The following is a 23,688-nucleotide window of genomic DNA, read 5'->3' as shown; positions in this document are numbered from 1 at the left end:
GAGCAGCTTCATCACTGACACAAGCACGTTGACAGAGCACAAAAAAAAAATCATGCTTTGAAGCAAACTGTTACATGGATATATTTATTGCATTGCAGTCATAGCAATTTTAAATATAAACATATATATCTGGAAAGCAGAATATTGCAAATTCAGTATTATTCAGTATGTTCATAGCAGCATCAGCTTCCTAAGAAACAAAATATTTAGGAAGACAGAGAAGGTATTACAAATGAGTTACATTCTCATTTATCAGCATTTGACCAAAATGTGACATTGCAGCTTTGAAACAGATATTGAAGTCACCAAATCTGACCTTGAAGACATAAGTAATTTCAGGACTGAAGTGCATCATTGTACCTGATACCCTGCACACTTTTCGTGTGCTGGGACATAAGGCTAACAGTCAAGTGCCTGGAGAGGGCAGATGATCTATGTATCTGCATTACCTGACATATTATAGTTTTAATAACAATACTTAGTACTTACCACTTCCCCAAATCCTGGTGAGACAGGCAAGGACTGCTCTCTGATGTACTGCAGCTGGGCAGCCTAAGGGAGAGGGAGGGAAGTGACTTGCCAAGGCCATTCAGTGAGCAAGTGGCAGTAAAGAGATCAGAATTTGTCAGCAACTGACTTCCAATCCTGTGTCAGTCTGGTAGGTCATGCTGCTCCTCTGTGGTTCGTTAAGGAAGTTTTATAGATGACTAATTGGTTAACAAGTCCCCATCCATGCAACTACAGTGGATGCATGCACCACCTAAAAAGAGGTCAACACAACTGCTCCCCTCGTAATGCCCATTTTAGCTCTAAAGAAACCAAATGATTCTCTCATTTTCTCATCTCAGAATGATCTGTCACGCTGAAGATACAATGACACAGCTGCACTTTGCTCTGAAGCAGTGGAAATCAGAAGCAATCGCTATAGGAGTGGGAGTAGCTTTCATTTCTTTCCTGAGGGAGAGCACTGATCTTTTGAGAGGAAAAAAGGATGGATATGTTTTTATACAAACTGATCAAACTACTTCTCATTCTAAACGAATACAAGACTGACTGAAAGTCTCAGGTGTACTAATTTTCTTCAGCTAAGTCATCCAAGTGTACACTATGAAGCCAGCAGCTAATAAAATAGTTATCCAGGAACATCAGAAGGCATTTTCCTTCCCTGACAGGCCTTTACTTCTACCAGCTAAGAGCAAGAGCACTTACAGTGACATCTAAAAGGACTTGTAAACATCACGAGACAAGCCATCTCTGATATTCCTCCACTAAAGCGGGCCTTACTCCTGCACCCCCAGGAAGCTAACAAGGATAACCGAGCCTGCTACCATCCCTGCCTCAAAAGGGGAAATTTGTTTGCTTGTTTTTTCTCCCACTGGGTTTCCTCTACAAAATTTTAGAGGCAGGATCAAACATGTCAGTTATTAGGGACGGAGTCTGGCAGAGACTCCTGGTGCATAGCTCACGTGCTGTGAAATGCTCACAACGCAACGGAGGCTGCGCTTCAGAACCGGCTCTGCATACTCCCCCTTCACCTATAGAATACAAATGCCCAGTGCTGGCCAAATTATGCCGAAGCGTACAGGCTAGAAAGCAACCTCCCATTTCAAGGAGTTATCACCAAGTAATGCCTCCCTCCTCTTTCTTTGCCTGTTCTCACACTTTCAGCATGCCATGAAAGCCTACAGTCGGGAAAACATACAGGGTTATACTTACAGTAGATTACGCACATTTTTTTTCCATCAAGGTAAGTCTTCATCAAGTGCACTGATCCTGCAGTGCCCACTTGGAGGACCACCACCGGACTGCCTCAGCTACCTCTTCTCAAGTGGCTTCTTTTTTTTTTTTTTTCGGCCCAGGCTGCTAATGGATAAAATGCAGCAAAGGATGCTCTTACATAGAAAACTTGTGGAGAAAAACCTTACTACCATGCAGCAATGGATACTTTTTCCTGGTGATACATGAGCAACACCTGACAGAAAAAGCTGTGATTTTTAAAATGTTGTTTTTACTTTCCAAGGAAATTTTAATTGCTTTACTTACATCCAGCTGTTGCCAGTTTCATCTTAGGTTGCAAGACAGAACAGAAGAAAAGGTATGTAAACTCCTGAAAATGGGCGCATCCTCCTAATGACAGTGGCTCTTTAAAGCACTTTTTAGGTATGAAATGAACATTACTGGCTACATGAAAAATGCAGTACTTTAAAAAAAAAAAAGGTTGCAATAATGTTTATCTGAAGGTGAGACACAGGCACTGCTGAAAAAAACTCTGACCAAGCTAAAGTTTCTAAATGAAAACTTGGGCACATTCTTCATTTTTGGTCCAAGCATACCCTACCAGAGTATTAGTATTTTATTAATATTTTTATTAATATTAATGAAATCAAAACATTGATACTAATATTTTCGGTAAATTAAAAACTAAGCTTGGACTCTATCCTCCTTTGCTAGACTTGTAGCTCATTAGCTAGAAGGACATCACTAAGATTTTAGGTCTCCCCCCTTGAGTTCCTATTGCAACTGGCTGCCCCTGTCTTCCTCTGTCCACCTAATCACATCTCACCACTGCTGCAGCATCTTGAAAAATATAGGGCAGCCCATCACAGACCCTTGTATTTGTCATCTTCTAATGGGTGAGGATAATAATGCCAAGCAAACTTTTTGTGGAAATTAATGCTGTAGACATTAGGACTATAGACTGGTGTTGCTTCTCTAGAAACTCTCACTGTAAAGTTAAGACTGTTGATACTCAAGTCTGCAAACAGCCACGCCTCTTGCAGCTCCGTTTTTGGTGCATCCTTAATTCACTTTGAGTTTACACCCACCTACCATCAAGCCTCCAAACTGGGAGAATTAGCTTTGAAACTACTATCTCACTCTAGGAAGATCATCTTCCTTCACTAGAAGAAGAGAAGTATTTCTTTATCCTCTCTCCTTCCAGTTGTGGCTTCATGTATTTCCATTTGTGCATCTTGATAATATCCGTAGGAATAGCTATTTTTGGTTTGCAATACACAATTAAGAAATCCACAAATTCTGTAATAGCTTAGTTTTCCAATATTATTTCTAGTAAGTGTTAGCCTTTCATAAAGCAAAGACTGTCTTAGGATTGCTATAGTATGAACTTCAAATTTTTAAGCCAGTACCAAGAAGCAAAAGCATGAAGTTAAATAGCTCTGGGCTGCAGAAGACGCATATTTCAGCATTTGTTTTACACTTTGCAATGCAGGCAGGAGAGAAAACATCTTCATATTAATTTGCAGTATTTTGCAGTTATGCCCTGAGGCAGACACTAGCATATAACTCCACAGCTTCTGAGGAAAGAGCTTGCCTGGCTGAAGGAATCACTGCATCACTGCTACTGCTGCTGCGCTGCCTCTCAAAGGGTGTAGTACTGTGCCTTCCAATTTTATCCAGTTGCAGAGCTTACAGTTTAAGACGGTGATTATAATTCTGATCTGTTTAATCAAATATAGAAGTTTGCCTGGAGATATGCATCTTCAGAAACTCTGTTTTCACAGTTTGCTGTCCCTGCTGCCTTTCCATTTGCTTTCAAGATTCTGGATTAAATCGGTTTCCACCTGTCTCATTTAGGTCAGTGCCAGTAAGCAACAGAAAGGGAAGCACAGGCAAGCAGGCAGCATGTTGGACTGAATGTCAAATTCAACAAAAATCAGACATCTTTTTTCTTTGCTTCTCTTTTCCTGGACACTTCTTCACCCACAGTGATTCATAGGTGCAAGTGGGTTACTGCAACAGCAAACTAGAGAAACCTAGCACCGCGGAAAGGAAAATAAGTAAAAAAGGAATTAAAGTTTTTTTAAAAAAAAATCAGTTTACTCCAATCGACCCAAGATAAATCATTTTTCTGATCAAGTAATTCCAAAAGTCTGCAGAGTAGTATGAAAATCAAGAATAGCCAAAGGCTATAAATTAAACTATTTATTGGATGCAAAACTGGATGGAGTAACATTCCTTAGGAAGGGGGAAAAAACAGCAGGCAGTCAAGCCTACTCCTGCCGAGAGACATCGCCCTGCTTCCCAATGACACAGAAGGGAAAGCTGCATCAGAAAAAACGAATCCAGAAACTGAAGGACAAGAAGCAGATGGAAAACAGTACTCACCAACTACTGCAATAATCACCTGGTGAGGTTATGCTAAGTACCTGCCTCTAAATCAGAAAAAAAAAAAAAAAAATCCAGGCAATTAACAAGCTGGGTAAGTCAGTTGAGAGAAGGAACTAAACACACACTTTTTTACAAGCTCCTTTTTTCCCCTTTGACCTTATCTATTCTACCACCACAGCCCTGTTTAAGAAGTGTTCAGTAAAACCTGTGCTGAAGAGTTTCCCAAGAAATATTCCCAGCCACGACAGCCACAACTAGGGTAACAATGCAGCACTCAGCCTGATTCTCCCTCCCAGTTTCCCTGCATCCCCACAGCACAGCAAGGTTTTATGCTGCGGTTCCATGAAAACCTCATTCAGACTATCGGCAAACGTCCCTAGAATTCTATCACCATACAAATAAAATTGCTACTCCTAAAGTAACCATGAGACTTGGCTCCCTGCTGAACTGTGTTGGCAATGAAAAGATACATGACGACACCATGAGATGTATCTGTAACATCACATTCCAAGACTACTCCGTTACATCATTTCTGCAGCATTTCACCAGTTTCATTATTTCTCTCCTATTTTAAAATTATTCTTAAAGAATTCTCAAATTATCACAATACTTCTTCAAAGGTAGTTCAGAAAACTGTTCCTTGTACTAATTCGGTACCTCACCATAAACACGCTACAGGAATCACTGCTGAGCACCAGGCTGAACAACGTCCTGGGAATTCTGGACAGGTTGCAACCAGTGTGCTGATCCTTTCCACAGAGTTCTTTGTATTTGGCCCAAAGCTTTTTCACGCTCCCACAGCTCTCTGTTTCTTAAGACTGCCTCCTGCTCCTACTCTTCATGCTTTAGCATAATAGCTCCAGGTATCTACCCTCATACCATCTTTGTGACGCTGGAGCAACGGAGGAATGACTAGGAGCAGACAGCCTTTTGAACAAAGAACCTGGATTTTATGCTAAGTTTGGAAAAGGAAAACATGGAAAGAAATAACCAGAAACAATCAAAAACCCAAAGCTCATTTGTTTCCAAGGGTTGTTTTTTGTTTTTGTTAAACAGATTTACAATGAATACTGAAGTGAGGTAGGAGACTTCTATTCACAATGTCACATTTGATTTTATTTAAAGAGCAACTTTGAAGTATTAAACATGCAAGTGACAACACACATACAGGATCACTTGCTTAGTCACAATCATGATGCTTGAAAGAGACGAAAATCACAAATGCTATGCTTGAAAGAGACAAAATTTGTAAAACAGCATTTTGATAATAGACTTAAAAAAGATACAATTTTAGAAAAAGGGAAAAGGAAGACATTTTGGAAGATCTGAAATTGTAGAAGAGGCTATATTTAGGAAGCAGCTTGGTATAATAAGAGGTGGATAGGGAAGTAGAAACAAAGATCACCAAATAGCCATTAAATCTAAATTGGAAGAGAGAATTTTAACCAACTTTACAGGTAAGACAACAACGAAAATAGAGGAGGACCAGTTTAATAATGAGGTAGAGCAAAAAAAGTAGACAAACTGTATAGTTCTTAACTAGGTTTGTTGACTGAGGTGATGGTTCTGGAAGAACAGGTCAGTGATGATATAAAAATCAAGGCACAAATGCAAGTCTAAGCACCAGCATTTTTCATAAAACATGAAAAAAGAAACTTGTAGATGTGAAGCAACAAACACCTGCAAGGTTTCAGAGAAAAACTTCTGATGAAAGGAAACACTGAGACTTCTAGTAGCAACTGAGGACTCAGCAAAGTGTCAACTGACAAGGAAAGAGGGCAGTACAGCCACAAAAACATTCCTGGTAGTCGTATCTTAATGCACAAGGCAGTATAAACTAGGCTGACAAAGAGAATTAAGAATATGAGGTAAAGAAAAGCAAGAATTCAATTAGATGTCATAGTACGTAGGCTTGAGTGGAGATCTGACACCCTTTGGTCCAGCGTAAAGGAAGGAGGAGAGGTCAAAACCAGTAGCCTTTGGCATGAATGGAAAAGGCAGAGGTAAGTCATCCCAAGCAACTGAAATAAAACCCAAACGGTCAGAAAGCAGAGTGGAAAAAACAATGCACAACCAAAAACATAATAAAAGCTGCTGAGATGTCAGGAGCAGAAATAAGCTCCTTGTTTCTAGCTTCACATGTTTCTAACAGTTGGTGAGGGTTCTGGTTAGTTGGCAACCACGTGAAAAGCCAACCAGGCAAGGTTCAGAGAGCCAGGACAACTGGAGGTGTATTCAATAACAATCTCCCTAAACCAGATTTAGAATGTCCTGAGGAGACAAAGCACTGACAGAAGGGGGGGAACGGAAGAACTGCAGCCCACATGAACACAAACAAGAACAGCACAAAAGGAGAGGAAACAAGAACCTGCAAGAGAAGAACCTTTTCAGTGCCTAGTCTCAGTTCACAGTAGGAAGGGATTACAGCAATAAAGCTATGTATGATATGTAGGTAAGAAACTGTAGAAACTCTTTTCCTTTTTCTTTTTTTTCCTTTTTTCTTTTTTTTTCCATACCCTTCATGAAACTGTTTTGCCTCAACAGTATTTTTTATTCTGAGGCATTTCTGTCCCAAGCTGAACTTGGGTTTGCAGCTCAGTGGCTGAGCTGAACAGCCATCCAAGCCCCATGTCATCTGAAATGCTGACATAAAAGTTTCAGGCTCCCCCAGAGGCATACAGCTGCTTTGTTTGTCCAGAACTCCTGCTAAACCATTTCTGTAATTCACCCAAACAACAGACATACCCTAACGACTAGCAAGCAGTATGTTGCATTTGCAGGAACAGAAATATAAGTCAGTGAGACCACAGTCACTCAGTTTGAGGACTTATGACCTCTATATGGAATACAAGACCTGCTACAAAGCAATCTCCCAACTTCACCTTAAACACAGGGCGCTGCTGCAAAGCATAAGGTAGTTGAGATGAATACAGGAATAGCAGCGTGCAATCTAGTGTCCTTCGACAACTAAGGGAACAGACTAGATAACATAACAGCTTCATTTACCCCCAAACTTCTGCATGCAGTTCTCTTGGAAAGCAGTTTATACCTGCAGAAGCCTGGCCTGATCTACAATAGCTTAACAACCTTGCTAAAATAAAACTACTAATGAGCTGAGTTTGACTTCTATAATTCAAAAGATTTTTTAGGCACACCTCCAAAGCTCAGTTCAACTGGAATTAGATGACACATCATTCATATGGATAGGAAAGACCCATGAAGATTTCTGCTCCATGAGAACTGCTGGAGACACAGCACCTCTAGTTTCAACACAGGGAACTTGAAAGGCGCTTAGATACAGTACAGTTGTGCTCAGCACAAACACTTCAATCCGAGAAGAAAAACTACATCTTTGCAAACTTCGCTATTTCACTAAGTAGCAAATTGGTGAAATATGAAAGTACAATTTTCCATCTGCATCCACAACATTCACAGATAAACTCCAAATATGGAGGTCCCTGGATCAGCTACATTAGCTGCTTGCTGGTGACACAGGGCTAAAGCACAGCGTTACAACAGAAGCCTAAGCTTTGATACTGAAAACAAATTAAAATCCTGCCATCGTTCACACAAACAGAGCAGTTTTCAATTAAGAGGTTGTCTATCACACAGGGCATTACAGAGCTAACTATGAAGAACAGGCTAACAGCCATCAGTAGTATGTCACTCCACCTTTTTATGGGCTACTTCAAAATGACTATCAGAATTATGTCTGGAGAAGAGGACATCCATGTAACAACAGCAGATAAACTGTTGGTTTCATTTTCAATCTTCTCTTGAGATTATTCAGAACATGCAAAATAGCATTTATAATTCATTTCAAGTGGAGATCTAATCTTAAACTCCTTAAACATGTGCCACAATTAGCTCCTATAACAGAGTACACCAAAATTCTCTTCCAGCCCTTTCCATTTAGCTTCTATTTAAGGAGCAGAGGGACTGTGCTTACCTCCCTCATCTCACAGAAACAACTGTGTTGCTGACCTTGTCCTGAGACCCCTGACAGAGATCTAAGGAGGCTGCTTTGGCATCAAGCTCAGGATGCTCCACTTAGAATTATTTCCCTTGTTTGGCAAGGGGAAACCAGTCACAGTACCATCATACTTAATGAGAACGCTAAATAGCAATGAGAGCTACAGCGGCAATTCATGCTATCAAATAAATACACTGACAAAGGCTCAGCCACGTCAATGTGCTAAGTGCACAAGCAAGACATTCTCTCCTCGAATAAAAATCTGGTTTATGTGACGTGTGAACACCTGCTGATAATCCACTTTGGGCCGCCTTTTTCTCTGTGAACGGCTTCTTGCATGGGTACCACCAGCAGTGGCACCCTCTGCGTGGGCAGTCCTGCTACCCACATCAGCTTCACCTCTGGTAGCCAGATGCAAACTGTCACCTGGCATCTTCTTTTCTCCAGCTCTGCCCAAGCGCTTCTGCTTCTCACGCTCATCTTCTGCTCTCCCTCGTCCCGATCCAATTTTCAATCCCAGCGTCTGAGAGTCATTTGTCAAGGCTAGCTCCTCTGAGACAGTCTTTGAGTCAGCTCCCTTCTTTACTGAGGACTCCTGCAGTTTGAGTCTGTCAAACAGCTGTAAAAGAACATTTGTGTATATGACCACATTCATAAAACAAGAGAGGCTGCTTATTCAGCATTTCTACATGGTATTTGCGTGTACGATCTCAAATCGGAGCTCACAACACACAATTAGTGAAGAATCTTTACCAGCAATAAAGACGAGGTTTTCTTGCCAAGTCAAACAGCAACATAAGGTGAACGGATCTCTTGCATGCACATGAGTATCTTTACGTGAGCACCACGGAATTTAATTTGGACAGCAATACTGATGTGCAGTAGCATTTAACTTTGGTCAGGAACAACAGAGAGCTACCAAGTTTCTCTGTTAGCTCACTCTCCCCCAGCGCTCCTGTAATGTTATCAGATAGTATTAGAGATATTTCCATCCATGTGTCCTCAGGGAGGACATGAATCCCTAAGATAAGGGGCCTCAATCAGCAAAGAGTGCATACTGAAAAAATGATGGAACTTTTATGTTCCCCAAAACAAACTAAAAGATGCCGTGCGGGTATTCTGGGAGATGAGCAGACCACAAACAATAGAAAAATAATAAATCTAGAGAAGCAGATCCAAAGCACTGTATGAACTCATTAATCTAAGAATATATGGTGCTGAAACTGGAAAAAAACTGCTTTTACTCTGGCAGCAGGCAAGCTTTTATGAAATACTGACAAATGAAAAGGATTCTTGGTTATCCTGTGTCTTCCCAGCAACAGGATGGAAAGCCAATGCCTGTAAGAGTGGGCTAAAGGAACAATGACAACTTGATAATTTTTAACTAATCTTTAAAAAAGGAAGGGTGGGATCTATCAGAAAAGAGATTTAAATGGCAGGAATTTGAAAGCAAATGCCTCACAATGAAACTGCTTAAAAGTTTTTGTGATGCTTCTCTGATGTTCAGAAGGCCCAGAGCCATGCCATTCAACAGGGACAGCCCTGTCACTATTTTTTTTCCCCCTTCATTGTTCAGAAGTTCATCTATCATCTCCTCAGTTCTCAACTTCATAAACATCTTTATTCGCAGCTGGATCCTAGAGAGTGTCTTGCTTTGGAGCAACATGCAGAATCTTGGGCTTCACAGCACCTAGACTAGAAGTCCAAGTGACCAAACAGATGTACTGTTTTGTTGGCTGGAGACGAAGACTGTTGCTCCATGAACATTAGTATCAGAGTTAGGCACTGCCAGATCACCCGGCAGACAAATGTGGACCAGATCAGTCATGGGTGCGAAAATTGCACAGAACAAGTAAGTCAAAAACCACAGTGACCTTACAGAAGGTCACCATATTGCACTAAGCAGCGTCAGCAACGGTGATCTGACATTAGAAACTCAAGTGGAACTTCTGTAACACTGAACTATGGCCATAGTACTTTCAAAAATGTCAGAAAACTGTTTGTGTGTCCGTGTCCCCCCCCCCCCCCCAGTTCAAGCCATTTTAGATTCATCTGTAATAAAAGGAGATAAAATATTTCAAATGTAAATATAGTTTTCCAATCGATGCTCCCCTTGTACTACTTTGAAAAAGGAGATACCAAAAAAGATAAAAAGAAAACTGGAGAAGTTTACCTACCCGGGTTAGGGTGAGCTGAGGTTCTGCATAGAAAGCTTTGCCCATTACTGGTTTCCTGTATGTCTCATCCACATCTGTAAGGGCCTAGAATACGATAAAAGAAATGGAAAGTTCAAAATTAAAGTCTGAAGCAGCTTTGGACCAGCTTTGTGTCACAGTATCAGGAAATTATGTTCTATCTGAGAAAAACTCCATCCTAGGAACAAGCTGTGCTTTGGAGCTGGCTTCTTAATCATCCAAGTCATACTGAGGTATAAAAGCAACAGCAAAGCCTAGAATCCATTCTGCTTTACTTGCAAAATCTTCGTGAGCCTTACCTGCAAAATCCCTCACACTGTCCCCATTTCCAAACTTTTTACACCTCCAGGCTCACAAATATTTAAGAGCTGCTTTTCCATCCACTGTCTTTAAGATCTTCATGAAGTAGAACGCAGGGGGAAAAAATCTTTTGTCAGTGACATCCCAGTGGTATGTTAGTGAAAGAAAACAGAGAAGCGGCTACCACTGTAAGACGACTGGGTGTTGCAGAGAAAGCTTTGAAAGCTTCTGATATTCCTCATATTCCACCTTTCTGGGTTCTTTAGAAAAAAACTTTGAAGATGCTGAGAACTCTTCAAAGCTTCTCTCTCACCTAAAACCTCTCTAAGATGGCTAGGTACCTCTCAGATGTACCAATCTCAACACCAAGAACCACTCAGCCTGAAACCCAGCACTCAGTGCCAGAGCAAATGCTTTATGAAACACCATACCACGTCAGTTTTCTCAAAATACAATTTGCTTAAACCTGTTGCAAATTTCAAGTTTTTGATATAGCAGTTATAAATTAAGGGCTGAAACAATAATTACCATATTCCAGAACTTGTCAAATGCAACCAAAAACCCTGTGCAGACTCCACGAAGCCCTTTGAAAGTGCGGATATGGACATTGATTTTTACACCATCTCGGACACAGCGATGAAGTTCCCCCAGTGGGCTGCCTTCATGGACTAAAACAGAAAGAGTACATTACCAGTCTTCAACAAAATACATGTAAATATACAAATATAATAAAATATGCAGAAATCTACTCTACATAGAAGTATGGCAGATCTTGGTATAACACTTGTGTTCACAGCAAAAGAAATGAGAAGCCCCAGAGCACTGTAATGCACTGCAGTTGTCATTACTGGACCACCAAAACTCTTCTTATAACGGGGACAGCAAAGACTTTAAAAAATATGAAGGTTTTGCTTTACATAACCCACAGCCAAACCAGCCTTAGCCAAAAATCTTTTTGCTCCATTAAAAAAACATACTAAGTAATGCTAATCTTAAATAAAAGTGGTTCATAGGTAACCGAAAGCCCACAAAGACAGAGAAAGTTTCACGGAAAAGACAAATGGATTAGTTTTGATCTGTTAATAAAGTATTATCAGATGCATTCCTTTTCCTTGCAAGATTTCTGAAACAACAAATGGCTCAAGTTCTTCAACCAGCTAAACTGGATCAGTTTAAATTTATGAAAATCCATTGCTTCAATGCTTTTCGTCAGGGCAAAACCAAAGGAATTCAGTAAAACATACAGCTTACCTGGTACACACAAGCCTTACCTACACACTAGAGATCTTTGCAAATGTAAATTATCTAGAGGGGTAGATATTATTTACTTTACAACTTCCACCCGCACCAGGATGAAGCCATTCCAGTGATAAATTACAGCTACTCGTTCGCTTGTGCAAACACAGCCCCAGGATTGCTGTACAATTCCTACTGAGAGTCAGGGAAAAATAATGGTCTAAATTCTCACACTGTTCTTGATATTAATAAAATATCTGGGTCAGAGATGATCTCGTGCCTTGTGCTTTAGGGACTATGTATTCAAGGTTTGATTTGCACACCAGAAAATGCATCCTGTGAGTGTAAAATGTTACCATGTGACAGCTGATCTGCAGTATTTGGCTGCATGGTAATTCTTAGCCACAGCAGGGAAATCTAATGCAGTTTCCTCTGAATTAACCTATCATGTTTATTTTTTGAGATCCGTTGTCTCCTTGCCAGCCCTCTGCAGCTGGACAGCTGGAGAAAATTGCTTTCAGACAGAGCGTAAGCTGTCTCAGTACCTCCCAGCTTTGCTTATGGGGGTCTGTTCAGGAGTCCCTGTGCTTCCTGCAGCCGAACTGATGATGAACTTATGTTCTGAAGTCACAAATCCATCATGGGGAACCACAGATGACACTATTACTATATCAGATTGATGTTTTTAATCAGGTAACAGTAGTTTTTCTAACCAACCCTAATAATTTACAGGATCATTTCAGATTTTATTTATTTATTTATTTATTTATTTTTTAGATTTTAGATTCCGGTGTTCCCTTCACATACAAACTTTATTTACATCTTATAAAAATCCAAGTACAATCTTTATTTCTGACTATGCCTTTGCTTGCTGGCACCCCTTTAGGCCTGGCGGAAAACACTACTTTACAGCTCTACCACATCTAGACAATCCATGCTTTTTCCACTTTTCCTTGCTGCATAAGACTCCGGCTTCACCAGGGCAAACCTCCAGCTTCACCTGATGCTGCTAAGTATTAGCATCAATATTTCAATCTGTAGAGAAAATAGTTACCTAGTTGGTTTTGTACTCAAAATCCAATCCCTATTTATATAAAATAAGCACATACTTAATGCCAGGATTCATAAGAATGACACAAGAAAATGGTTTTCCACTGTAACCCAGAGGGCAAGTACCCCAGGAGAGAGAAAATAAAGATCCCAACTCTGATTAAGTTCAAGTCCCTATCCTCAGGGTAGCCTTAAATGGCAAAATTAAAAAACAAGAGCAAAAGCAAGTTAGAAGAGTGGAAATACTTCAGAACACCATCAAACGCCTTTCTAACCAGCCTGTGGTAACCACTTGCACATGAGTTCTCTGCCCCTTGGTAAATGCAAAGTAATTAGAACTAGCTTCTCCTGAACTGATCCAAACCAAGCACTGCTAAAGTAGCTTCCTTCTTACTTTGATGGCAACATGAAATCACCCCTCATGACAGGCAAAATTTTAGCTCCATTTTAAGTTTCTGACCCACTGAATTTAAGGAACACGTCATACCTTGTCATAGCTATCTAGGAGCACAGCATCACAACTGCTGGACGCAGCAAACCACCTATCACAGTTGCCTTCAGAGGCAGCTACCGCCTTCACATCGAAGCTTCAAACGCTGGCCCACCTGCAGTGCAGACAGCCCCCCCGTTTACAGGGAAAGCACACAATTTTGGCTATAAGCTACTCTTAAAATTCTCCAGACTGCTGAATAGCACTTTCTGTGTCAGTTGTGCCAGTCTTCTTCAAAGTCCGCGCTGTCCAGCCTTAGAAGTATGGATATTAAATACATGCCCTTAGTGAAAGCGTGTGATTTATTTGCTAGACCATCACTAAAGTTAAGTCTTACAGAGAGGGTTTTTTTTTCCAATTTCCATCACAGTGTTCTAGATACAGATGCTTTCTATTAAGATCTTAAATCAATATTTAAGGTCAGTTCTGTTGGAAATCCTAAGGCAAGAGAACCTTTGCATTTGTGCAGAACGCGAAGGTGACACGATACTGAAGATCATGCACCACCTACAGCAACGAATGCATTGCTTTGGTGTCTAAGCAAGAAAAAAGTGCTGCTTTGGGCATTCAGAATGGAATGTTTTGGGCCTTGCCTTTTTATAAAAAGAACATTAAGGTGATGCTGGCGATTAGAAGAGACACTGTGATTCCAAAAAACACACGGTACTTGTAATTAAGCGTGCTGAAGTTACAACTCATTTGATAGCAATGCCATTTGATTCTTGGTGTAGGTGCGTAAGTTGCACCCCTTCACGGTGAGGGGCTACTACTCTGATACTTACACCGTAGGCATAAATGCATGCAAGAAACGCACATCATCATCACAGCTGATGAATTTAGCAACATCACAGCTGCCTGCCACCTCATTCCACTGTTCTACCATCAGGTTACTCGAAACCCACGCCTGTATTTATGCCCCCAGGGTGTAGGGTTAGTGACAAGGTACAGCCGTGCGTTACAGCCTCATGCTGCGGTTGTGATTTAACTACGAGCGGCACCGGCTCCAATCTGCTTCCCGGTTTAAAACCAGCTGCAGTTTCTCATCCTTTTTTCCTCAAAATCAAGAGGGTGAACATAACCGAGTAACAGCAGGCCACCACCGTGGGGCCACCGCCGCACCGCCACCAGCGCCAGCTCTCCGTGAGCAGCAGTGGCAGAGGCCGGGCCCCCTCACCTGCCACCCGCGGGCCGTCTCCACCCCAGCTCCGCCAGCCCCCGCCGGCACCAACAGCCCCCCGCCCCCCAGCGCCCCCCGGCCGCCGCTGGCCCGGCCCGCAGCCCTCGCCCCCCCTCAGCCCCCCCCGGCCCAGGCTGCGCCCTCAGGCCTCGCCGCAGCCCCCCGGCTCGGCCCCCGCTCCCTCAGGCCGCCCGCGCTCTTACGGGGCATCCGGGTGAGGACGTTCCGCGGCGGCCGCCGGCGCCGGGCCGCGCCGCCCTCGGCCGCCTCCTGCTCGGGGCCCGCGTTCACCATGAGGCTGCGGAGGCGCTGGATGCGCTCGGGGTCGGCGGCGGGCGGCCCGCGGCGGGCGGCGCGGGAGGCGGGCGGGCCGCGGCGGGAGGGAGCGGCGCGGCGGCCGCGCGGGCGGAGCAGGCCGCGCTGGAAGCTCTCGTACTCGGCCAGGTTGTTGAAGCAGGGCGCGGCGGGGAAGGGCAGCGGCGTGCGGGCGGAGTACAGCGCCAGCAGCGGATCGAACCGGCTGGAGCTCACGTCCAGGCGGCTGGGGCTGGGGGAGCGCTCGGGCCCGGGCCGGCGGCGGGGGCCCCGCTGCTCCGCGCCGCCCGCAGCCCCCTCGGCCTCCTCCATGCCGGGCTGCGGGCCGCGGCCCCGCCCGCCGCCGCTAGGGGCCGCTGCCGCCCCGCCCAGGCCCTGGCGGCGAGGGGGAGGCACCGCCGGCGGCCCGGGGGGCTCGGGCCGCGCCCTCCGCCAACTGCCGGTGCGGCCGCACCGCCCCGCCGGTCCGGGGTGCGCCCCGCCACCTGCCCCGGGCAGCCGAAAGGCACCTGGGCAAAAGGCGGCTGCAGGAGAATTTGCATTTTAATCTTTAAGAGGCTGTAACAGCGCAGGCACACTCCTCCGAAGAAAACCGAGGCAGCGTGCGTGAGCACTGCGAGGGTCTGTACCGTAACTGATGCCACCGCCCACCGTTAATCTTCCACAAACATCTTCCCGTTCCAGCAGCATGGCAGAGGAAACCCGCATTCCTGCCCGGCGCCGCAGGACAGGACCCCTGCAGCCGCAGAAGCACCTGCGAGCAGCGGCAGGGGCCGCAGGTGGAGCTGTGTGTGCCGCTAACGCCAGCTTGTTCTTCAAGCTTGGGAAGATTTATTGTCCCCCTACAGCTACAAAGTTGTATGACTTTATGCATGAGGATACCCCAGGCACTTTCTTTCTCTAGCACTTTTGTTAGTACAAATTAAAGGCAATGGCTGTACAGACAATGCCTACCTTGGTTCCAAAGTCTGCATCCATCTGTAAAGAGGTATGTTTAATTACTACATATTGCTGTAGGATGAGTCAATTAGAAAAGACTGAGGACAAGACCTACTACAAACCCCTTTTTTACACACACAAAAGGTACATATATTCTACAGTGTATCTATTTATATATCAGGTAGTCATAGCATACACTAAACCTACAGCTGTTGCCAAAATGTTTTTCCCCCCTTTATTCAGACCCCAAAATCCAAATGTTACCACCTCTGGAACAGTTGCTTTATACATTATGTCCAAAGTCAGGCACCAGGTAGTGACACGGCATTTCAGTCAATTAAATTACATTTGTGTTACAAGACCAACCCCCCACCCCCAAAACCACCAGACAGGCAGATAGGAAGTTCTTAGGAGGAAATGATTCCGAATGAATCACTCACCGCACCAGTCATTATCTCACAACCCCTCATATCCTCTTCCTGGGAATTATACAGCCCATTCTACAAATTGAAAGTGATATGCATTCTCTCATTGCACGTACTTAACTGCTCGCTATTAGCACACAGCACTAAAGGGGAAGCTCTGCACTACAAGCACATAAGACTCATTGTTCAATTTCAGAAAGAAACTGCAGAGTAGTATACATCAGTAGCTGTTTATAGTTTAAAAAAACCCCAAAGAAACACCCACCCACCCCATACAAAAAAAATCCCAGAAAACAAAGTGCACATTGCCGTAAATGTCTAAGTTCTTCCTGTGGGGAGAAGAGGGCAAACAAAATAGGCTTCTATGCAAATTCATGGGAAACAACTCAGTACTGACCTTATTTAGTCACATTTGATTCTTTCTTTCCACTGCTCTCTCTCCCTTAGCCACAGCTTGCTACATTACTGTTCTATCAACATGTTTTTGAAACCAGTAAGGTTAAAAGCAGTAAGAATATGTAAGTACCTATCATTATAGTTGTATTTATATACTGAAGTAGGTTATTTCCCTCCAATTCCAGTTACACTGGAACAAGCCCCTTTACATTAGCAGAAATATTTCTGCTCTGAGAGGCTGTATGATTTAAGTGTTTTGACAAAGGGTCTTAGCTGATTGTTAAGCCAGAACAAAACTGTGCATAGACCAGGCAACACATTCCTCCCTTCCCTTTAACTAACATGTATTGTCAGGACTGTTATGTCTGCATCATTCCCAGAAAATCAGACAGCAACGTAAGTTCTTGTCAGCACCCTCTTTGTAGCAAGAGGCATGTTCGTGGTGCCTGCCTTTCACTCCACTGCACAGCAGGAGACAAATGACTTCCCAAGACCATGGAAGATGAGAGCACAATTCCTAACAGAATTGAAGTCTATACAGTACCCTTATTGTTAACTTTACCGTTTGGAATTTTCACTGATTACTACTAAAAGTCTCAGGCATGAGAAAGGCCAAGTAATGAACAAGGCAGGGAAGAAATTATTTTTATTCTTTAAAAGTATAAAAATCCTGTACATTTGACAAAAGCTTTTAAAATCAGTCACAGGGAACTGCTGGGTTACTCCATTTCCTTTCTGCAAGAATCAGAGACATTAGGCAGTTAAACAGTTTGTCACTAATGTGACTAAACGCCAATTGAAGTATCTTGGTCTGTCTCAGTTGAAACAAAAAAAATCAAAATAATTATTTTCTCCTCTACTTTTACCTGTTCAAATATGCAAGCTTTTTTATAGTTCAGCAGTTCAGTAAAATACCTCATGGCTTAAATGCTGTAGAAATACACAAAATTTCTATACACTTTTGCTCCTTCCTTCTACATGCATATCTGTAGAAGTCTTCAATTATTAATTCACATTGGAATATATTGTGATTTTAGTTTTCCATATGGGCATATCCTTGTATATCAGATAACAGACCAGTGTCATCTTTTCAGGCAACAACAGTGCCAAACCCAATGTTGTTGAAGAGGGTTACAGGTCCAACTCCGCCAGCCACCATTCGTGCTCACTTGCCAACAACCCAAGCAGAGCAAAGTGTGAACTACCAGTTATACTCAGAGGTATCAACTATCCTCCGCCAGAATCTGAGGATATTCCTCCCAGAACTGGTCCCCAATAATGTCACAGTGCAGGGGAACAACTTTAGTCCTAGTCCGGGTAACTTCAACTTCCTTTTCTTCTGCTTCCGTTGGTAGTTTTATTTTCTTAGTCATGACTTCGTTAACCTGAAAATACAGTTGACACATTAGCAGACATGTATGACTCCAGCGGGAGGGATTCACAAATTAGCTACAACAAAAGCCATGATTAACCCTATAGCATACTACAGAATCTGAACACTGTATCTTTTGAAAGAGTCTATTCTCAATTCAAAGACCAACAGATGAGCAGTTAACACTGCACATCATCATCACCTGACTTGAAGAAATTAGCTGCAAATTCACCCGATTGCAAGTATTCTTGAATAAAGTACAATATTTACTTTGGAACTATATAAAGCAGATTTCTACAACCACCAAGAAAAAAACCATGCATAAAGAACAAGTGGAATGTATTTCCAGGTGGGAGCCTCTATCTGTTCTAATTAGTTCAAATGAAGCAATAGAAATTGTTGGCCAACTTTAAAAAGAAACGAAAGAATTACTATTTTTATTAATGTATAGAAGACAGAAGGCTGAGCAAGTTATGGAGAACTCTTAACATAGACAGATGGGATCCCGATCACATGAAATGCGTATTTCTAGTTAAGATCTCCTAGTACAGGAGGACATTCAGGCCATAAACACTTGTGATTCTCTGGGGTCTCATCTCATACAAAACACAGGACAGGGATTTCTTCCACTAATTCTGGATCAATGATGTAATCCTAGAATGATGAACATTTCCAAGTTATGATTAAAAGGAATTCCCCATTAACAGCTGCACTCCTTACTCTGCTCCTTCACAGTAGACAAGGACAAGCATACTGTAAGCTGAGTTACCTTACTAAACAAAAGGTCCTAATTCCTTTGCAGTGGAAATACTCAGGATCTAATCCTATGAAGGGCCTGGCACAGGCCCCAGCGATCACCATATCAAACTGACAACAGTCATTAAAATGTAATTTTTCAGGAAGCAAGATACTTCCTCAATTTTCAAAGCTGTTACCACTAAGAAACCAAGTGAATGATTCATTAAACGAGGAAGATTTATCTAGCAAATATATCAGTCTTGTGAAATTCCACATATACGTTGTCATCTGTTGATACACATTTTTTCTCCGCTGTCATAATCTGTATCTAAGCCAGACTTCAGAGACTAGTTTTTATACTATGCTCATAGATACAGATCTCAAAACCATCTCCAAAACAATCAGCCCTCTTACACATCATTATATGGCAAATGTGGTTAGTTTTAAAACATATTTATACCCAAGACATACATTTGGGATACATCTGGTGATATTAAAAGTGTAGCTTCTTTGCCACAATGTACCTATTTAAAACATGAACATGAAGCAAGTGGTAATAGTATTTTACCTTCTGCCATATTAAGACAGTTCCTTTTCTGTACATCAAAGGTTCATTGTTGTAGTTGATGTTGAATTCAGAAAACAAGATTTCATTCTTATCTCCAGCCAAAGTTCCCTGAGAGGAAATGAAAAGAAGTCGTCGCCTTATAGAAAACAAACAAATCAAAATACTAGGGTAAAAGATGGGCGAATATTGGAAAACTGACATTTATACAGGTTTATCCATCTTTAAGTTACAAGGTTTAATTACCTGTCCCAACTGCAAAATGGGGATATTAAAACAGAGAGGGGTTTTATTACGTTTTCAAGGCAAACAGAAGTCAGTCAATGGACTCCAGGAGAAAACGGAAATAATCTGCTGAAGTCCGCAGAATGAGACCAAATACTACAGAAAGGACTGGGAATCAATAGTAGCTGAATCCTGCCATTGTACTTGTGTGTATAGATACTGGATGTTTATATGACATTTCCAAGATTTCTGAACTTGCTAATTAAGAAATTAAAATCCTGCTAATATTTGACCAAACATAAATTATATGCTTATCATATTAACACGTGTACAATTCAAGAAGTTATTGAATCTACACCCACAAAATTATTACAGTAAGAATAGGCAAGCCAGCCAGGGCTGCTGGGTAGGCAAGACACAGCTTTGCAAATCTTATGATTTTCTTTGTAAGTGGAAAAAAGCATGACCTCAAGAGACTCTTACCTGAAGTCTGTCCTGTGCTTGCACTGGTGTCAAACCACTTCGCTGTACAAGCATCCAAAACACTGTATTATAAAGGTTATTAATATGGCCTACCAAAAAAAGAGAAGAGAGAAACAGTATTTACCAAATCTGAGTGACTAGTTGGAAAAAACCCCAACTTTATTTCCAGACTCATATCCAAGAAACAGCCAAGAATAAAAGGGAATTAATAATATCCATTGCTAGAGAAGACACAATCTTTCTGATCCATTTTTTATAGTAATGCACACCGTAAGAACAATTAGAAGATAGATTTCATTATATTTTTGAAAAGGGAGAGCGGAGGGTGAAGGGTTATGTGTAACAAATTATCTTCATTTCAGCAACAGGGACTAGGTACTAACTAAAAAAAGCCTAGAAAGTAAATCAAATGGTCTGTTCTAGCATGGAATATATAGCACTTTTGATTGCTACATGGTGTGAATCTGAACATTCACATCCCCTCACTAAGAAGATTACCTTGGATAAATGAACCCAAAACATGAAAGATAATTTAATTCTATTAATAATTATAACATTTCCTGTGCTGAACTCACTCCCAGGATGTAACAAATAGTCTGTAGCCTGAAGATGCAGAATTTCAACCAGTATTTCCTGTACCCATACAGAGCCCAAAACAATCCTAATATTGTTTAAAACTACCACCCTACCTACCTTTCACTGATACCTATATGTACAAAAACACTAGCAATGAAAGCGTTTCTAGTCAGACAGAAAGAGAACTCAACTGTACAAATCTCCATTTTCTAGAAATGCTTACAGTCTGCTTGTCTCCAGCTGAGGTAATCCTTTAAATTTTGGTTGCTTGGATACAACACAATTCGTCCATCAAATCCTGGTGGGTACAGAAGTTGCTGGTCCTTAAAGTAATCCTTCCAATAGAAAACGTAACTTGAGGCAAACTGGGAGACCACATGAGTCATGAACTTACTTGCAAACACAAAGTAAAAGGAAAAAGAAAGAAATATATAAATATGATTATATACGTGATTATCTGAGGTATCGGTAGCGATAGTTCTGGTGGATAGCAGCATTTCCTAAATAATGGCCCAACAAATCAGCAGCTGCATAGTCTTTTGAAGAACAGGAAGTACTGAGATTCAAGAGTTTGGAAAAGGTAACATTTTGTTAAAAGAATGTTTGTTCTAACAATGTTTGTTTCTGATGTTTGTTCTATCAAAACTTTCTTTTTTAAAAGCTCTGTATCACTGAACGTATTTTCCTGAGAGATCACAGGCAAAGAATTCACATGAACTTGAACTACCTGCAGCATATGCACCCAGACACAGCCCTACTCCTAACCTCTGTGCAGATAAAGGCAACTCTGAAGAAGAATTACAGGTTTAGAGAGAGATATTAAAAATATGTTCACTTCACTATCAAAGTAGTCATTACCTTGCTCTTCTTTTAAACCATCTGCTGTTCTTTTTGAAAACAAAACTATATTCATCACTTTGTCCATAAGCAATAGCAATATCCTCCAATTCTTGCATCACTGTCTGGGCACACTTGGTCATCAGATGAAGAGCACGGTCATCATTTGGCTTTTTGAACTCATGCTGCTCAGAAAACCTTCAAAGCAAAAATGGTCAAATATGAATCCCTTAAAGAGCTACTCACAAATGCTAGCCCATTCATTTTCCTCCTTCTGGCAGGATCCTGATTTCCGGTATCCTGCCAATACTGACAGTGAATTCCCTCCAGATATGAAAAGCACTAACAAAACCCTGCTTTCTTATACACTCTGGATAACCCATTACCCATTCTCTTTCCCATCAGTATCTTCACCCTAACCAGTCCTTCAAAACGACTGGTTTCCATATCTGACTTGGAAAAGGATGACAAAACTCGCTTTCTCCTAGAGTGCCTTTTATACTCAGTCCAATAGGGGCAACATTACAATAAACTTGGCAAAACTTGAGAGCTTTACCAGAACCCCACACATCCAAACCAGAAATAAAATCCCCAGCAAGAATACGTGTCACTGACCCTTGTGAGAACTGTGCTCTATTTACCCCCAAGAAAGGCGAATGCCACAGAGGCACTGACTCCGAACACAAATAAACATCCCTGTACACCAGTGGCTGGCCTTCCCCCAGCACACCCAAGGCACTGGTATGCCATTTCCCAGCCACCCTGCAAAGGCAGGGTTCTGAAGCTGCCCATGGCCCTTGGAGACAAAACACCAGCAGTAATCCTGTGCGCTGGGGAGGCCGAGTGAAGGCTCTGTAGGTCCTCGGGGGGGGGGGGGGGGGGGGGGGGCGGGGAGGGGGGGCAGGGGGAGGGCCTGCAACCCCTGCACCTGTCACTGAAATCGGGGATCAAGCCTCTTAACACCAATGTAGTATTAAGAAGCAGGCACGCCTTTATTGCAGCGCTGGGTGCTCAGTGGCATCACCACAAATCAAGCACACCTGTGTGGATTTTACCATTACATTTATACACAAAATTACAAGGTCGTACACTCCCAATTACAATGATTGGTTAGAAATTTGCATATAATTGTAATATTTGCTGTGTCATCCTTTTCTGTAACTACGCTTGCGCAGGGGAAGGGTCTTCACCTGGGCAAGGGTCTTCTTGACCTGTGGGTGTGACTTTCAGTATTATAATGAAGGTAGTTCACTTCAGGACACCTTAAAAGTTAGCTTTGTTGCCAAGTTGGAAGGCTGGATATCGGCCTTGCCAAGCTGTCCAATAACTCATCCTACACACAACAGAACCTGGGCGCTCTGGTTATGGTCTAGAGAGTAAAGACTAAGGGTATTATGGTCTGCAGCACAGGGACTTCCAGTAACAGTCTCGGATAACAAGCAGTACAGCGATTCATACATCACTGGTTAATAAATGCTAACATAATCCCATCGTGAAAGTTAACTCCTTAGAATCAAAACGTTCCTCTAACTGTTACATAAACACAAAATATAGAAAGATTCAGTAAGATCTTCAGATAATCTGCCACACGCTGCAGGACTCACACGGGTCAGGCACGGAACAGCCGAGGCCAACTGCCCGGCACCACTCGGGTTCCCTCTTCCCGGCACAGCACCCGGGGCCCGCACCCCCGGCGCCTTTAGGCCGAGGAAACTCCCGCCCGCCTTCCCGCCGGCCGAGACACGGCTATAAGCGCCCCGGCCACCGGCTGCCCGCCCGGCCTCCACCTGTGGAAGTTGCGGCCGTCCAGCCGGACCACTATCCAGCAGTTGGGCAGACACGTGTCGTCCGCCTCGAAGTCCCGCACATACTCGAATTTGCTTTTCGCCATGGAGAGGCGGCGGCAACGGCCGCGCTGGCAGCACGCCCACCTCCCGCTCCGCGCAACGACAGCCGCCGCAGCCCGCCAGCTCCCCAGCATAGCCAGACCGGAAGCGGAAGCGGCGGGCGCCCTCCGCGAGCGCGGCGCCAAGCCCTTCTGGGCGCCTAGGCGGACCTCTCTATGTTACTCGGAGGTCGGGGGGTGGGGCGCGGTCGGGTGGGGCGTGGCCTGGCCGGGCCGGACCGCGCCGCCGCCGCTCGCCGTGGCGCCCGCACTGCGTGGCCGGGGCGAGAGCGCTCGGTGCGCGCCCGGTGTCGGGTGCCGGCGGCGCGGGGCCGCGGCGAGCGTTGGTCCAACGCCCGCAGGCGGCAAACGGCCGCGGCGGG

The 23,688-nt window shown here is 43.1% G+C and overlaps 2 protein-coding genes across 4 annotated transcripts; both read right to left on the bottom strand.

Moving 5' to 3' along the window:
• Positions 1-72: 72 nt before the first annotated feature.
• Positions 73-15,200, bottom strand: LSM11 (LSM11, U7 small nuclear RNA associated). The gene is made up of 4 exons (XM_037397522.1): positions 14,753-15,200; positions 11,125-11,264; positions 10,279-10,362; positions 73-8,720 (listed from the first exon to the last, which is right to left on the bottom strand). The coding sequence occupies exons 1-4, from the start codon at positions 15,174-15,176 to the stop codon at positions 8,316-8,318; spliced, it is 1,053 nt and encodes a 350-aa protein (XP_037253419.1). The 5' UTR covers positions 15,177-15,200; the 3' UTR covers positions 73-8,315.
• A 2,426-nt stretch (positions 15,201-17,626) lies between these two features.
• THG1L (tRNA-histidine guanylyltransferase 1 like) lies at positions 17,627-23,417 on the bottom strand. 3 transcript variants are annotated; one of them, XM_037398354.1, is made up of 6 exons: positions 23,208-23,417; positions 21,442-21,618; positions 20,807-20,976; positions 20,008-20,096; positions 19,303-19,410; positions 17,627-18,009 (listed from the first exon to the last, which is right to left on the bottom strand). In XM_037398354.1, exons 1-6 carry the CDS (start codon positions 23,399-23,401, stop codon positions 17,848-17,850), a joined length of 900 nt encoding a protein of 299 aa, XP_037254251.1. In that variant the 5' UTR covers positions 23,402-23,417; the 3' UTR covers positions 17,627-17,847. The 3 variants fall into 3 exon arrangements, with proteins under 3 accessions (XP_037254251.1, XP_037254252.1, XP_037254253.1); XM_037398355.1 differs by lacking the exon at positions 23,208-23,417 and having other exon boundaries at positions 20,807-20,972; positions 21,442-21,546; XM_037398356.1 differs by lacking the exon at positions 23,208-23,417 and having other exon boundaries at positions 20,807-20,881; positions 21,442-21,508.
• Positions 23,418-23,688: the final 271 nt, after the last annotated feature.

The sequence above is a fragment of the Falco rusticolus genome, chromosome 8, assembly GCF_015220075.1.
Source record: "Falco rusticolus isolate bFalRus1 chromosome 8, bFalRus1.pri, whole genome shotgun sequence".
Lineage (NCBI taxonomy): Eukaryota > Metazoa > Chordata > Aves > Falconiformes > Falconidae > Falco > Falco rusticolus.
The sequence above is the reverse complement of the archived record's forward strand: the minus strand, read 5'-3'. Positions and strand labels throughout refer to the sequence as shown.

Bases quoted from the DNA above. Each gene is read 5' to 3' on its own strand.
- LSM11 (XM_037397522.1), bottom strand. From the start codon at position 15,176: ATGGAGGAGGCCGAGGGGGCTGCGGGCGGCGCGGAGCAGCGGGGCCCC. The intron at 10,363-11,124 runs GTAATTATTGTT...ATCGTATTCTAG, and splicing joins TTGACAAGTTCTGGAATATG to GCCCTTACAGATGTGGATGA. The intron at 8,721-10,278 runs GTAGGTAAACTT...GTTCTTTTACAG, and splicing joins CTCAGCTCACCCTAACCCGG to CTGTTTGACAGACTCAAACT.
- THG1L (XM_037398354.1), bottom strand. From the start codon at position 23,401: ATGCTGGGGAGCTGGCGGGCTGCGGCGGCTGTCGTTGCGCGGAGCGGG. The intron at 21,619-23,207 runs GTGGAGGCCGGG...TTTGCTTTGAAG, and splicing joins GACGGCCGCAACTTCCACAG to GTTTTCTGAGCAGCATGAGT. The intron at 19,411-20,007 runs GTAAGAGTCTCT...ATTTCCTCTCAG, and splicing joins AAGCACAGGACAGACTTCAG to GGAACTTTGGCTGGAGATAA.